This window comes from Arachis hypogaea, chromosome 19 (genome assembly GCF_003086295.3).
Source record: "Arachis hypogaea cultivar Tifrunner chromosome 19, arahy.Tifrunner.gnm2.J5K5, whole genome shotgun sequence".
Classification (NCBI taxonomy): domain Eukaryota; kingdom Viridiplantae; phylum Streptophyta; class Magnoliopsida; order Fabales; family Fabaceae; genus Arachis; species Arachis hypogaea.
Window position 1 is genome coordinate 5,789,075 of NC_092054.1, and position 14,689 is coordinate 5,803,763.

Here is a 14,689-nt window from a genome sequence, read left to right on the forward strand (position 1 = left end):
TAGATAAATTGATTTGGCTAAAAATTGATAAATTAAATATTGAACCAATTTAAATTAATATTTTTTTTTATAAAAAATAACTACAATAATTCTATTATAAAAAATAACTATATATATATATATATATATATCCTATGATAACACAACAGAAAAATGAGAAGGGTTAAGATATAGGTTTTCAAAAAATATTATTTTTATAAAAATGATGGAAAAGAAATAATTAGTTATATATTTATGTTTCTGCATATAATATTTATGTTTATTTTAGTTAAATTACGTCATTTGACAGTTTGGTTATTTATTTTGATTTTTGAATTGGTATCAAACAATAACAAGAAGTGCGGAACAGTTATCGATGCCATTCAAATTTTCACTTGGTAATTGTCAATTGACATTAAGTTAATCTATAAATAGAGCTTTAAGCACATTTGGTAGGGAATTCAGTTCTTTTGAAAAACACTTAAAAACCCAAAACGCTCTCAACTCCTTGACATCACAGAGTAAAATTGGGAATCTTAAGTAATTTCTCTAAATTCAGACACTTGTAATTTGTTTCTTTCCAGTTTCTATTAATAAAATTTCTCTACTTTTACCCGAACTCCTTTTTTACGTTTATTTTTCTTTCTTCATCTTCTCTTTATAATTTCTTATTTATTTTAATTTCTGCAATTTACTTTGCCTCGTCACTTTGCAATTCTTTGTTTATTTGTTACTTTCAATCCCTTTTAATTCTTATTGATAATATAATTGCAACAGTGATACTTACATTTTCTTTTAAACATTAACGAAATTTAAGTAAAACACCTTTAAACTCAGTTTTACACTTTTATTTATCCAAAACTTTAATTTATTTTATTTATTTATTTTCTTTTATTTGTTAAAATTTGCCATAGGTAGTTCGAGGCATTTTGTTTCGACACTATCATTAAGTAATTTTCGAATCAAATTTATTTTTTTTAAAAGAGTCGTATCTACTCCTCAAACTAAGATCTTAATACAAGTCTAATTCGATAGCCTGTCAAAATTACTAAAACTTTGGCAAAATATTCACCAAGTATTTTATCTACACTCAGTCCCATAAATTGATAAATCTTTGAAAGAAACAATTCCTTATTATTATGTTGAGAATTAAGATTGGTAATGAAATCTTATAAAATGATGCACGAAATAAATAAACATTTTATAACAATTGTTATGAATATTTATTAATTATCATCCATGTTCAGCACTATACAAATACAAATATTAGCAAAGAACATTGTTACTTTACTATTTGTGCTCTGCAAACGGGAAGCACTTGAGATTCCTTTTGCTTGAGAAAGCCCAGAGAACTGAATACTTTGCATCGATCTAGCTACAACAACTTCTCTCAACCCCTTTCATTCTTTACTCATCATCTGCTGCACTTGATTTTGAATCATGGCTTCAAATATTATATTTTGAATCATGGCTTCATATATATCATGGATTTGAGTCATGCTTAGTACTAGATTTAACTGGGCATCAAAACATAATTTATAAATAAAATACTCATTTTAAAGTGAAATTAATAAAAAATATTATATTTTTATATTATAATTGATATTTTTATAATATATAATGTTATTTTTATTTTAAAATAATTTTTATATAAATATTATATAATTATTAAATATAATCTTTAAAAATAAGATTTTATAAATTTATTATATAAAATTTACAAAAATTATATATATTGAATTGACCTAATATAAATAATTGTCTTTAAATTGTCACCAAAAAACACTTGTTGTTTTTATATTAAGTTAGACTAAAATTTGAATATTTAAAATAAATCTAACAAAATATTAATATTTTATTGCAATACATTCATCACTGTTGCAAATTACAATAATCTACACAGTTGTTTTTTTTTTTTTTTTTTTTGCCATGAATCACTCCTTACCAACATTAACATTATTAATGGTTAGTTCAGTTATTAAATTTTTTTATTAAAAAAATATATCTTTATTTAATTACAAGATGGAATATATATTCATATTTAAAATATAATATAATAAAATAAATCTATTTAAAATACTTAAAAGTATAATTAAAATCATGAATATATAAATATAATAATAAAATTTGTACTCTAAACAAGTAAACATATTTTTTATCATAGATAAATTATTTAAAAAATAAATATATTATTAAAATTAATAATACAAATTTAAAATAATAAAATCTAACTTTTTTACCGTATTTTTTATAATATTTTTATTCTTTTAATTTACAATTTATTAGTACTTTATTATTTAATTAATGATTAAACAAATTATTTTTATAAAAAATTATTTTTTATATTATCTTATAGAAGAGACCAATATAGTAGTTTAAAAAATAAAGTAAAAATAAAATTTTAAATAAAAAATATTTAATATTAAAATTTTTAAATACAAAAATAATTTGTATAAATATTTAAAAGATAAATATAAAATATATGCTTAAAATAAATAAAACAGATAAAATGGGAGTACTCATGAAAAATAAATAATTATTTTTGTCTCCTTTATTTATTTTAAACATGTATTTCATATTTATATCCTGAATATCTATATAATTTGTTTTTATATTTAAAAATTTTAATATTAACTATTTTTTATTTAAAATATCATTTTTACATTAATTTTAAATTGGTATATTGGTCTCTTCCTTAAGATTATACAAAAAATATTTCTCATAAAAATAATTTGTTTAATCATTAATTAAATAATAAAATATTAATAAATTAAAAATTAAAAGAATAAAAATACTATAAAAATTACTTGTAAAAAAGTTGAATTTTATCATTTTAAATTTGTGTTATTAATTTTAACAATTTATATTTTTTTAAATAATTTATGTATGATAAAAGATATGTTTACTTGTTTAGAGTACAAATTTTATTATTATATTTGTATATTTCTGATTTTAATTATACTTTTAAGTACTCTGAATAAATTTATTATATTATATTATATTTTACATATGAATATATATTCCATATATTATTTTTAATGAAAAAAATTTAATAACCAAACTAACCATTAATTATATTGGTAAGGAGTGATCCATGGCAAAAAAAAAAAAGAAAAGAAAAAGAGATTGAGTGAGAGGACATGAGATAGCAATGAAGTCGGTGCTGACTATACTGGGGAAGAACGAAGAAGTTACAAGCCATGCGAATTCAACGACTCGTTAAGGAATGATGCACTGTAGAAAGAGATTGCGTGAAATGCCGGTAGAATTTTAATATTTTAAGAAATTATACAAAATAATCAAACTAACCATTAATTATATTGGTAAGGAGTGATCCATGGCAAAAAAAAAAAAAAAAAAAGAGATTGAGTGAGAGGACATGAGATAGTAATGAAGTCGGTGCTGACTATACTGGGGAAGAACGAAGAAGTTACAAGCCATGGGAATTCAACGACTCGTTAAGGAATGATGCACTGTAGAAAGAGATTGCGTGAAAGACGGGTAGAATTTTAATATTTTAAGAAATTATACAATTACCCATCTCAAAAAATAAATTACAAAATAACCCAACTAGAGTTAAGATAATAACCAATTAAAGTGTGATACATCATGAAGGGTAACTTACATGTTATTTTAGAGGGGGTAAAGTAGAATTCACCATATTTTAATATAGATCTGAACGCCTATAAATAATGGAATAGCAGATTTCCAATAAAGTGGTTTGGTACATCTGAAAACTTTCCTATACACGAATATGCTTATCATGTTATAAATTAATTAATTAATTAATTATTGCACATGTTTCAGCACTATACAAGTATATAATACTAAGCAAAGAACATTGATAGTTCACTGCAAAACGCATATACTTGAGATCCTTTGACCCAGAGATCTGAATACATTATATCGATCTAGCTACAACAACTTCCCTCAACCCCTTTCATTCTTTTCTCATCATCTGCTGCATCTGATTTTGCATCATGGCTTCAAAACTTGAAGGTGGAGCTTATCTCTCTTCTTTTGTTGATGCTATTTCAAACAAGCTGTCTTCAATACTTGAAGATGACTCTATCCTCGAAGGTGACTACTCTACTCGGAAGTCGCTTCAAAAGTTGGATGATTGTCTGTGTGATGTTGAACCTGTGCTTGATGATGCTGAGCTGAAGCAGTTCGGCAACAATAGAGTGAAGAAGTGGCTTGTTGATCTCCAAGATGCTCTCTACTTGGCTGATGACTTTCTCGATGAACTCTCCACTAAAGCTGCCACTGCTACTCCGAGGGATCCAGGTAATTCTTATGACTGGTCTCGCCCTGTTAATTCAATTATTGAAGATAGTGGTGTCAATGTCATTGAAAATATAGTTGGCACACTAGAGTCTCTTGTTGAACGAAAAGATAAACTTGGTCTGGACAAGAGTGTCAAGTTGGACACATCATGGAGACTTCCATCCACATCTCTCGTTGTTAGTTCTGACGTATTTGGTCGGGACGAAGACAAGGAGAACATAATCAAATTGCTATTAGATGATACCTGCGATGCTGAATCACTTGTGACTGTGATTCCCATTGTGGGTATGGGCGGGATAGGAAAAACTACTTTGGCTCAATTGGTTTACAATGATGCCAAAGTCATGGGAAAATTTGACATTAGAGCATGGGTGTGTGTTGCTGAAAATCCTGACCTTGTTCATCTTACAAGGACTATAATAGGGGCAATAAATTCTTCTCCCTGTGACCAGGATAATTTTGATTTACTTCAGACTAATTTGAAGGAAAAATTAACAGGAAAGACCTTCTTGGTTGTTTTAGATGATGTCTGGCATGATCAACGAGATATGTGGGAGGATTTTCTAAAACCTTTTCGGTATGGGAATAATGGGAGTAAGATTCTCCTAACAACCCGTAACGAAAATGTTGCTTCTGTGTTTGCACCAAACAATCTACATTATCAACTAAATTTATTGTCGAAGGAAGATTGTTGGTTGTTGTTTTTGAAGCATTCATCTGTTTCTACTAATTCTAAACAATATACAACTCTAGAAATAATTGGTAGAAAAATTGTTGAAAAGTGTAAAGGATTACCTTTGGCAGTGAAGACACTTGGAGGTTTATTGCGCAACAAGCATAATGAAGGGGATTGGGAGAATGTACTTAAAAGTGAAATTTGGGAACTCTCCAACAGTAAAATTGCTCCTGCATTAAGAGTTAGTTATCACTATCTTCCTTCACATTTGAAGCGTTGTTTTGTTTATTGCTCATTATATCCTCAAGATTATGAATTTGACAAAGACAATTTAATTTTGTTATGGATGGCAGAAGATCTCTTACAACCAAAGAAAAACAACACATTAAAAAATATTGGTTGTGCATATTTTGATGAATTAGTTGCAAGGTCATTTTTTCAACCTTCTAGTAGTGATAGAGGGTTATTTGTAATGCATGATCTCATGCATGATCTAGCAACGTTCTTTGCTAGGAAATTCTATATCAAACTCGAGGGATCTGAGAATCTACACGGGGTAGATAGCAAAATTTGTCATTTGTCCTTTTCTTCAAGATCTAGGGATAGCATCACGTCATTTGGAGAGGCCTGTAAGAGAGCAGTACACTTGAGAACAGCTTTAGATTTTTCTTCGCATCGTCAATCAATTGACGTTGAAAGCAAACCTTGGCTGTTACAACAACAATTGAGAGTTTTGTCATTTCGTATAAAGTCATTGCCTGAATCAATAGGTGAATTGATTTATTTGCGGTATTTAAATCTGTCTGGAGCACGTATTGTGACATTGCCAAAGTCAATATGTAAATTATACAATCTCCAAACATTGAAGTTGCGGGACTGTTATAAGCTAAAGATGCTTCCCAGCCGCATGCAAGATCTTGAGAATCTACACCACCTTGATATTCGAGGTGTTTCTCTTGTGAAAGAAATGCCGAAGAAAATGAGCAGGCTAAAGCATCTAAACTTCTTAAGTAATTATATCATCGGCGAGCATGAAGAGAATGGAATAAGAGAATTGGGAACACTGGACAATCTTCACGGCTCATTTCACATTCTCAATTTGGAGAAGATCAAGAATAGTGATGAAGCTTTGGAGGCAAAGATGGGTAACAAGAAGCACATCAACACTTTGAAATTGCAATGGCTTCCAGGAGGTTACACGGATGATGTCAAAACTGAAAGGCATATACTTGAGGGGTTACAACCTCATGAAAACTTGAAAGAGTTATCAATTAAGGGTTATCCGGGTAAAACATTCCCAGATTGGTTAGGCCTTTCTCGCTACTCCAGTATGACCGAATTGCGTCTAAATTCTGTGAGTTGCTGTAAGCTTCCTTCACTGGGACAGTTACCCTCTTTACAGCATCTGGAGTTATCTAATTTTAATTGGTTAGCGGAAATTGGTTTAGAGTTTTACAACAAAAACGATGGATCATTTCAGCAGGAAACACCCTTCAAATCTCTTGAAACTCTGGTATTTGACAATATGTCTTGTTGGAAGGAGTGGCATTTTCCGGATGAGTTTGATGGTTTTCCTAAACTTAGAAGCCTTTCAATGAGATGCTGTCCGAAGTTAAGAGGAAGTCTGCCAGCTCACCTTCCGGCTCTGGAGGAACTTGCCATTGCTAAATGTTCAAAGCTTGTATGTTCGCTGCCGAGGGCTCCCAAGATTCAACAATTAAATTTTGGCAATTATAAGGCACAACCGCACAATTTAGACATTTCAGAAACCCATCTGGCCCAACCCGTCTTGGAGTGGATCCCCCACCTGCAATCGCTACATGTTGAATGTCTGGAAATCTTGAAATGTTGGTCGCTGATATCAATTTCAGCAGATTATTTGCCGGCTTCACTAACGAAGATACATGTACAGGGGTGTGATTCACTGTCGTCGTTTCAATTGGGGCTCCTTCCAAATCTCAAGAAATTGACAATTATTGAATGCCGAAGCATGAAATGTGTCGTGGTGCCACAGGCTCTTCCAGGTCTCCGTTATTTAAGCATCTCAGACTGCCGCAGTTTAGTATCCTTGCCGGCACTAGGGTTGGCTGCGCCTCACCTGGAGGAGCTGCATCTATGCAATTGCCCAGAAATCAATTGTTTTGCTGACGAGTGCCTCCCGGCGAGTTTGAAAACTCTTAAAGTCAAGCAATGCGAGAAACTAGCGAGGTGGATAACATCAAAGGGTTTGCAGAGTCAATTTACTTCTCCCATACTGGTCACAAACAAGTTCTAACCTTGGAAAATTGCAACCTTTATTGAATTTAGGGTCAAATTTCTGCTGATCTTGGAGGCAAAGCAAAGACAACCGAGTTCACCAATGCAATTATTGATTCACTGCTCAATGCAGTGTTATGGCCTTGAGAGGGTTGGAGTCTCTTACACTTCTAAAATGCACTTTGATTGATAACCCTCTTTAGTCCATTTTGCTATTCTTTGTCAATAATATAGTTAAATAAATGAAGTACCATACACATGTTTCATTCATTCTTCTGTCATGACTCTGCCTGCTATTTGCTTAATTTAAGTTCAATAACTTACTGGAAATCACCACTCGTTTGTGTTCCTCAGGGTTTGTTTTGTTGGAGTAATCCACACCAATACAATCACGCCAATGTTGGGAGTTGCCCCAAAATAATGTTAATTTTTCCTTTTAACTCCAAAACCATATGTTTGAGTATATACTTGATCCAAATCATGCTATACCAAAATGGGAAAACAAACTTTCAAGTTTCTGATGTTGCCAAGGAAAAAAGGTGAGGAAAGAGGATTGTTTTTGCTGCAACAATCAGACAAAAGCTGTTTTTTTTTTCGATACTAGTTTGATAATTTTTTCAACTAAAAGTTTTTAGTTGGGAAAATTTATTACCTTAGCAAAACTTTGATAGGATTATCTTTCTCTATCTGTCCTCTTTGTTAATCTGTTTTATATTGAAAATAATCTTGCGTATTAAAATGTTTCAACAATTACGATAATATAATCTTTATATCAAGTATAACAACAACAATTTACTAATTGTATTAGTCCTTTTAATAAACTAAGAACGAACTAAAAAAGAGGAAAAGAAAAATCTTTGAACAGAAAAATTTCAAGATACAAATATGCATATGACAACAATAATAAACTTAAGATCCAGCCATTTCTGTTTTACACATCATTATGGAACTAGCCAAGGAGCTGCTTTCTGACTCTGTAGCCAAATTCATAGTCATGGTTTCGCAACTGTTAAGTTTTCGAGCCAACTCCATAGCCAAACATTCCTTTAGCTCGGTCACAATATCAGTCATGTATGGTCTTTTGGAGGACTTATTGGACACAGAAGCCATTGCTATTTCAACAGCTCTCCAAACAGAACTACTCTCAAAATCTCCTTGTAATCTTGTATCAACAATACATTTTACATCACCTTTTGCAAGCATAGATTTAACCCACTCACTTATGTGAATTTTCCCCTCAACCGCTTTAAGTATTGCTGGTTTACCTGTGATTATCTCCAATAAAACTACCCCAAAACTATAAACGTCACTTTTCTCTGTTAGCCTATTTGATACTTGGTACCTGCACGAAAGACCATATAGTTTGATTCAGTTCATTCTCACTCTCTCAATACAACTTCTCCAAGAGATGTGCACTCATACTATTTTTGAGATAGAAATATTAAATTTGTTTCTAAGACAAAAAATCCTATACTTTCAGTAATGCTTGAAACTCCATGTCTTTGTATTTCTTCTAAGAAATAGAATTTAAAAGCAGTGCCAAGTACTTACTCTGGATCCAAGTAACCAGGAGTCCCTGCAATGACAGTTGTTACATGTGTGCCGCCGTCAACTGGAATGCTTCTGGACAAACCTAAGTCAGACATTTTCGCTTGGAAATTTTCATTTAGTAAAATGTTTGTACATTTCACATCTCTGTGGATTATAGGTGGCTTACAACCGTTATGTAGATACTCAAGTCCTGGATTAAAACATTTTGGCATATATAAATGAAACAGATAAAATGATTTAAGGAAAATTCAGTTAGTTTTGAATTTTGATTCTAACCTTGGGCTGCATCCATAGCTATAGTGAGCCTTTCTTCCCAATTGAACAACTTTGTCCTGCTATTTTTCTCTACATAATCATAATTACATGCTTTCTAAATCCTTTATCATTTAATTTAGTTAATCCTGGAAGAAAATAATTAATAGGTTGTTAACATACCCAAAAGATGTTCTTCTAAGTTGCCATTTTCCATATATTCATAGATGAGTGCTATGTTGGTTTCTTCGTTGCAATATCCAATGAGGGAAGTTAGATTCCTATGATGAACCCTCATCAAAATATTAACCTATAATTCAGTGTCACTTTTCATTACAACAAGCTAAAAATATTGAGATTATAAGCTACTAAGCAAAGAATAGTTATCACTTGCCTCTGCTAGAAATTGCTGATATCCTTGTACTGATGATTGCGAAAGCATCTTGACAGCTACTTGAATGTCATCAATAATGCCATAGTAAACTGTTCCAAATCCACCTCTACCAAGGACTCTTTCGAAATTATTGGTCATGTTAGATACTTCATTGAATGAATACCGTCTTCTCTTAGATTCCAACTGTGATCCAGTTTGATCACTAAACTCCTTATGAACTTTGAAATAATCTGTTATTGTATCCAAAAAGAAAAACATTTATGTTACAACAAATATTGTAAATGGTAGTTTGAAGTATTGTTTATTTACCTTTTGGTTTTCTCTTTTTGATGTAAATGATGTTAACCGTTGCAAGAACTAACAGCAGGAGCACCAAAATTGCAGAAATAGATGCTAGTATATAAATAACTCTGTTATTTTTCTTGCTTTTATCCTTTGTCTGTTGGTCACAAAGAGCAGATTCACATAGCAGATTTGGATTTTGCCCCAACCTAGCATCATTCAGTAACGAGAATTAAGTCAGAACGAAAAACTACACTTGCATTCTTCGGTTGGAGATTCTTACTTTCAAGTTTCTATGTGTCATGATTTAAAGTTTTTTGGGTATAATATAAAAGAGAAAAAGACAACAATAATGAAATCAAGATATTGTTGCTGATTCATGGCATCAAATTGAATAAGAATAAGATGCACACCTTAGTGATAGTACTCCTTCACTTGATCTTTGGATGAGTGCATTCGGAACTTGACCTGTGAGGTTGTTATTATGCAAGTTTCTACAAATGAAAACTCATCAGCTTCTTATATATATTGCCGTATAACAAGTCTAATTGTATACGTATTTAACATATAAGATAAATTCTCTCATTTATATTTTATTTGAATAGAGTATCATGTTTGAATTAAATTTTAAATAATTAACTTATTATATGATTTTCATTCTCACAGGGCTATAAAACTTGAAAACTATATACAAATGCATGGTGAAATATGGGATGAACTTACAGGACTTTAAGTGATGGCAGGTCTGCCAGAAAATCAGGTATCTCCCCGTTTAAGCTATTATTTGATAAATCCCTAACACCACAAACACAAATCAGTACAAAACTTGGTTGAATCGTTGAGTATATTAACTAAATGAGCTGAGTTAGTTACTCACAAGGACTCTAAGTCAGTAAGCTTGGCGATATAATATACAATTTGTCCCGTTAGTCCACTAGAAGACAAATTCCTGCATGCATTTCCAAAGATACTCTCAACTTAAGAATTTATACATCATTTTTGTGAGGATGAATTCAATTGTTGTACAAAACATTGGTAGTTAATAAATAAACTTACAAGGCTGTGATTTTTAAAGTACCAACGGAACTACAATTTAGACCGTCCCACTTGTATGCTACAGGGGCACATGGATCTCCTTGCCAATTTTTTGACACCTTATAAGCAATCTTGATATTTCTCATAGCATCAACTGCCATTTTATTTTGATAAACACCAGTTCAAAAGAATTTTAACTTATAAGCCATTCTATAAGTTACAAATAATGAGAATGGAAATTAAGGAGTATGCTTAGAAAAATAGAACTAGGCAACTACTGTTTATGGTATTTTCTTAAAGTTAGAGGGTAAATTATTTTTTGTCGTATATTACTGTGTAATAAATCTGATTATGCACTCATTTAATGTATGCAATAAATTTCTTTACATAATTTTTTTCGAATGTAAAGTATTGTGTTTGAATTGGATTCTAAATAATTAACTTATTGCATTATTTCTACTTTTAGAGAAATATAGAAGTTTATAAATACTTCTGTAATTCTAAAGTATATTTAATGCATACTTTAAAATTTATTTTTGGTCAAACTTTAATTTAGTTTACAGGTTAAATTGATTGAAAATGTGATAATTTTATGCATTATAAGAGTGTAATAATGTTTGGAAATAATACAAAATTAGCTAAAATAATTCAAAATTACTTTATTTAACATTCATTAAATTATCGCTAGGATAATTATATAATTTTTGTCTTAATAAATATATAGTTACAAATGTTATATGTATATAAAATAACTTTAGATATGGTCTCTATAGCATTACCGATAAAAAGTATGTATAATAAATCTATCATACAATTATGCATACTAGAAAATAATTTACCTTTAGCTTTAATTTCAAAAGATACCAAAACAATTGCCATAGAATTATAGTTTTATTATACATACCTTGATCATTTTGAGTTTGTGGCTGTGAGAAATCCTTAAAAAGAAAAATCTCAATAGCGTTGGTGATAGGAGGAAGGGTAGAGAACTCTGTAGGAAGAAGTGAGAATCGATATTCACTAACTCTTTCAAAATATGTACTGAAAAAATCGTAGAAAACTGTTTGATTGTATGTGGGTACAATGGGTCCTTCCCAATAATTGCCATTGACGCTGATGTTGAATGATCTACTTTCATTTGCTGACAGCTTTTGTACCTCAGCAAAATAGAATCTGACATGATATATGTGTGCAACATAATCCAAGTGAAAGTAGAAATCCAAAGAATCTCTTGCATTTCTTGGTGTAGCGGCTGTTCTCATCACACTTGCTGGTGGAACATAAATATTATCAATATCTGCCTTTTTCTGAGTTGGATTAGGATCAATATTTGTGCTGATTAACTGTCTCCACCCATTCACGGAATAAGGCTCCCATAAGCAGTCATATATGTCATCTCTGTACCTGCATGTACACCCCCAATTTTCTTTCTTTTAAATATTTATTCTTTTAATCATTTCTAAAAGAAAAATGATATATGTATTACTTTTTGTGTATATATTTTTTATCTTCTTTTTTCTTATCAGTTACTTTTAGAAGGCACAGAATGAACTTTGCATTTAGAATGGTGGAATTCACACAATATCAGATTGATGAATTGGTTTATATAAAATTAAAATTTGGATTATACTTTAACCATTGTGGTTAGCTAAACTATAGAGACTAAGTTACTGTAGCTTTATACACTAACCATAAATAGTAAAAGTAGAAGGTGTATAATCCTTTAAGGTTTATATCTAATCAAATTCATGCGTCTTGAGCACCCCTAGTAACAAGTGAAGTTGGCATGCAGAAACTGCAACCATATTTTAGAAATCACTCACCTGCATGTTGAATTGTTCTTGCTGCCCAAGTCTAATCCTTTGAGACGTGCAACTGAGGAAGAGCTGGGACCATTATTCTTCTCAAGAATCCTCAATTCTATAGCCGAAATGAATGGTGTGCCAGTGCCTATGTTAACCAGACAGATATCTACATAATCCCTTGTTGGAGAGTGAGAGAGCTCTCTGTATATGCTCACTGATGCATCCGAGAATTTCAATGTGTCCCACAAATTAGTTCCAACATGAACTTCAAACTGTGGGAGCTTATTTAGACCGTCATAGTTTCCATACAAAAAACTAGTTCTGATTAAATATTCAGTGTTGATGGTTACATTATTTATTCTGTAACAGTTTCTTGTTCCATAAGGAAAGCTTCGAAGGTAAGTAAAATATTGTTGATGAGTAGCCTTATCTTGAGGCGACACAATCTTACTCACACCAGAATCAATGAAATTAGCATCTGAAATGTAACTGATTCCTGTATTCTTTTCAACGTAGCTGTAATTTTCAGGTAGTCCACAATCTATGCTAATAAATCCTGATAGAAATCATTATTATTTAGACTTGTTAAAATTAAGAAATGATGAAACACAAAATGACTCTTAAGTAACCGAACCTGATTGATCCTGGCCTTGGATCGTTGCTATGAAAGAAAGAGCTCCAAGCAGTAGAAAAAGAGAAGTTGCCATTGCACATGCATATCAAAGATTACGAGTGGTTCAGTTCAGTGCTGCTATTTAAATATAGCTCAAGATTTTTTTGTATGTAGCAATTTATTTGCGACTTGCATTTTATTTTTTGATAGGTAAAAACTCAGGTGTAATTACTTTATATGAAGTTGATAGCATAGAGTCATTAGATAATAATTTAATTAAATTTATTAAATTATTCAACGACTCTCAATTATTAATTTACATATATAGTTAACTGCACATACGTTTTTACTTTTTGATAAACATTTTATTATAATTGTGTTTCTTTTTTGTACTAGGCTACTAGCTTCCAATGATATATGATTTTTAATATACACATTATCTGATATTGTAAAGTTGACCCGGGCCGTAAGGGGAAAAATCCTGAGTCAGCTTCTATTGTTCATTCATATATATGATTTTTTTATTTTTTATTGTTTGTGGTAATAATTGTTTATTGTTTCTTCAGATATTCGTCCTATTTCACACCAAGACTATTCAAAGTACTAGTTTATAATATTATATATATATATATATATATATATATATATATATATATATATATATATATATATATGAAGAGTATTAAGAATTAGTAGATTTTGTGATTTGTAGTTATTAATTAGTTATCAATAATATTTTTAATGGTATAAAATTATATCTAATGATGTGAAATTATTTTTTTTTTTGTTGGTTAAATACTGACCAAATTTTAATAAAAATGTTGGTCTCTAGACTTTCTCTAATCTATCGGTGGTGGATTAGAAAAGGGTGACTAAGGATGGATAGAAATTGATTAACCAATACCTGTTGAATACTTGGCATTTAGCAAGAGAATTAAAAAAAAAAAGGATAGTTAATCAACGCAAAAACTGAGTAAGTTACAGAAATTTACTAGAATGTTACTGTAAGGGTATAAATAGGATTTGGACACCAAAAAGTTAGGCCTGTGTTATGGGACCTGGACTTAGGTAAAAATCGGGATAAAACAACATCATCAATAGGTACCAAAAAATTCGAGTCTATAAATTTTGATGGTGGTTTAATATTTTGTTACCCCAATACTAAATAAGTAATATCAATAAAAAAGGTAACAAGATTATAATTGAATAAATTATCATATATATCTATGGTGGTAGTAGTGGTAGAGAGAAAGACAATTTAAAATTTTTAAATAGCTTTTTAAAGTTTGAATATTTCTATTTTCTGCCATACCGAATCCATCTTTTTATGGATACAATGGTCATTTTTTTATTTAATGGATATATTTATTAGCGTTTATATCTTTTATGGGTATATATAGTAATTTATTCTTTATAATTATTGAGTGGAAAGAAAAAAAAACTAGAAAAACAAATTTATTAGAATATATAGTAAAAATAAAAAAAATTTGTTAAATAGTTATTTGAGATAAATTTTTTTTAAAATGAAGTGACTTATATTGAGACATAAACTTTGAATA

At 30.3% G+C, this 14,689-nt stretch overlaps 2 protein-coding genes across 2 annotated transcripts; one reads left to right on the forward strand and one right to left on the reverse strand.

The window, feature by feature from the left end:
- Nucleotides 1-3,777: 3,777 nt before the first annotated feature.
- Nucleotides 3,778-7,957, forward strand: LOC112776809 (putative disease resistance RPP13-like protein 1). The gene is made up of 2 exons (XM_025821066.3): nt 3,778-4,266; nt 5,071-7,957. Exons 1-2 carry the CDS (start codon nt 3,960-3,962, stop codon nt 7,215-7,217), a joined length of 2,454 nt encoding a protein of 817 aa, XP_025676851.1. The 5' UTR covers nt 3,778-3,959; the 3' UTR covers nt 7,218-7,957.
- Nucleotides 7,949-13,514, reverse strand: LOC112777748 (probable LRR receptor-like serine/threonine-protein kinase At1g05700). The gene is made up of 13 exons (XM_072226789.1): nt 13,152-13,514; nt 12,536-13,073; nt 11,617-12,116; nt 10,734-10,866; nt 10,555-10,626; nt 10,401-10,472; nt 10,091-10,171; nt 9,705-9,886; nt 9,396-9,625; nt 9,185-9,311; nt 9,026-9,094; nt 8,750-8,939; nt 7,949-8,540 (listed from the first exon to the last, which is right to left on the reverse strand). Exons 1-13 carry the CDS (start codon nt 13,222-13,224, stop codon nt 8,108-8,110), a joined length of 2,700 nt encoding a protein of 899 aa, XP_072082890.1. The 5' UTR covers nt 13,225-13,514; the 3' UTR covers nt 7,949-8,107.
- Nucleotides 13,515-14,689: the final 1,175 nt, after the last annotated feature.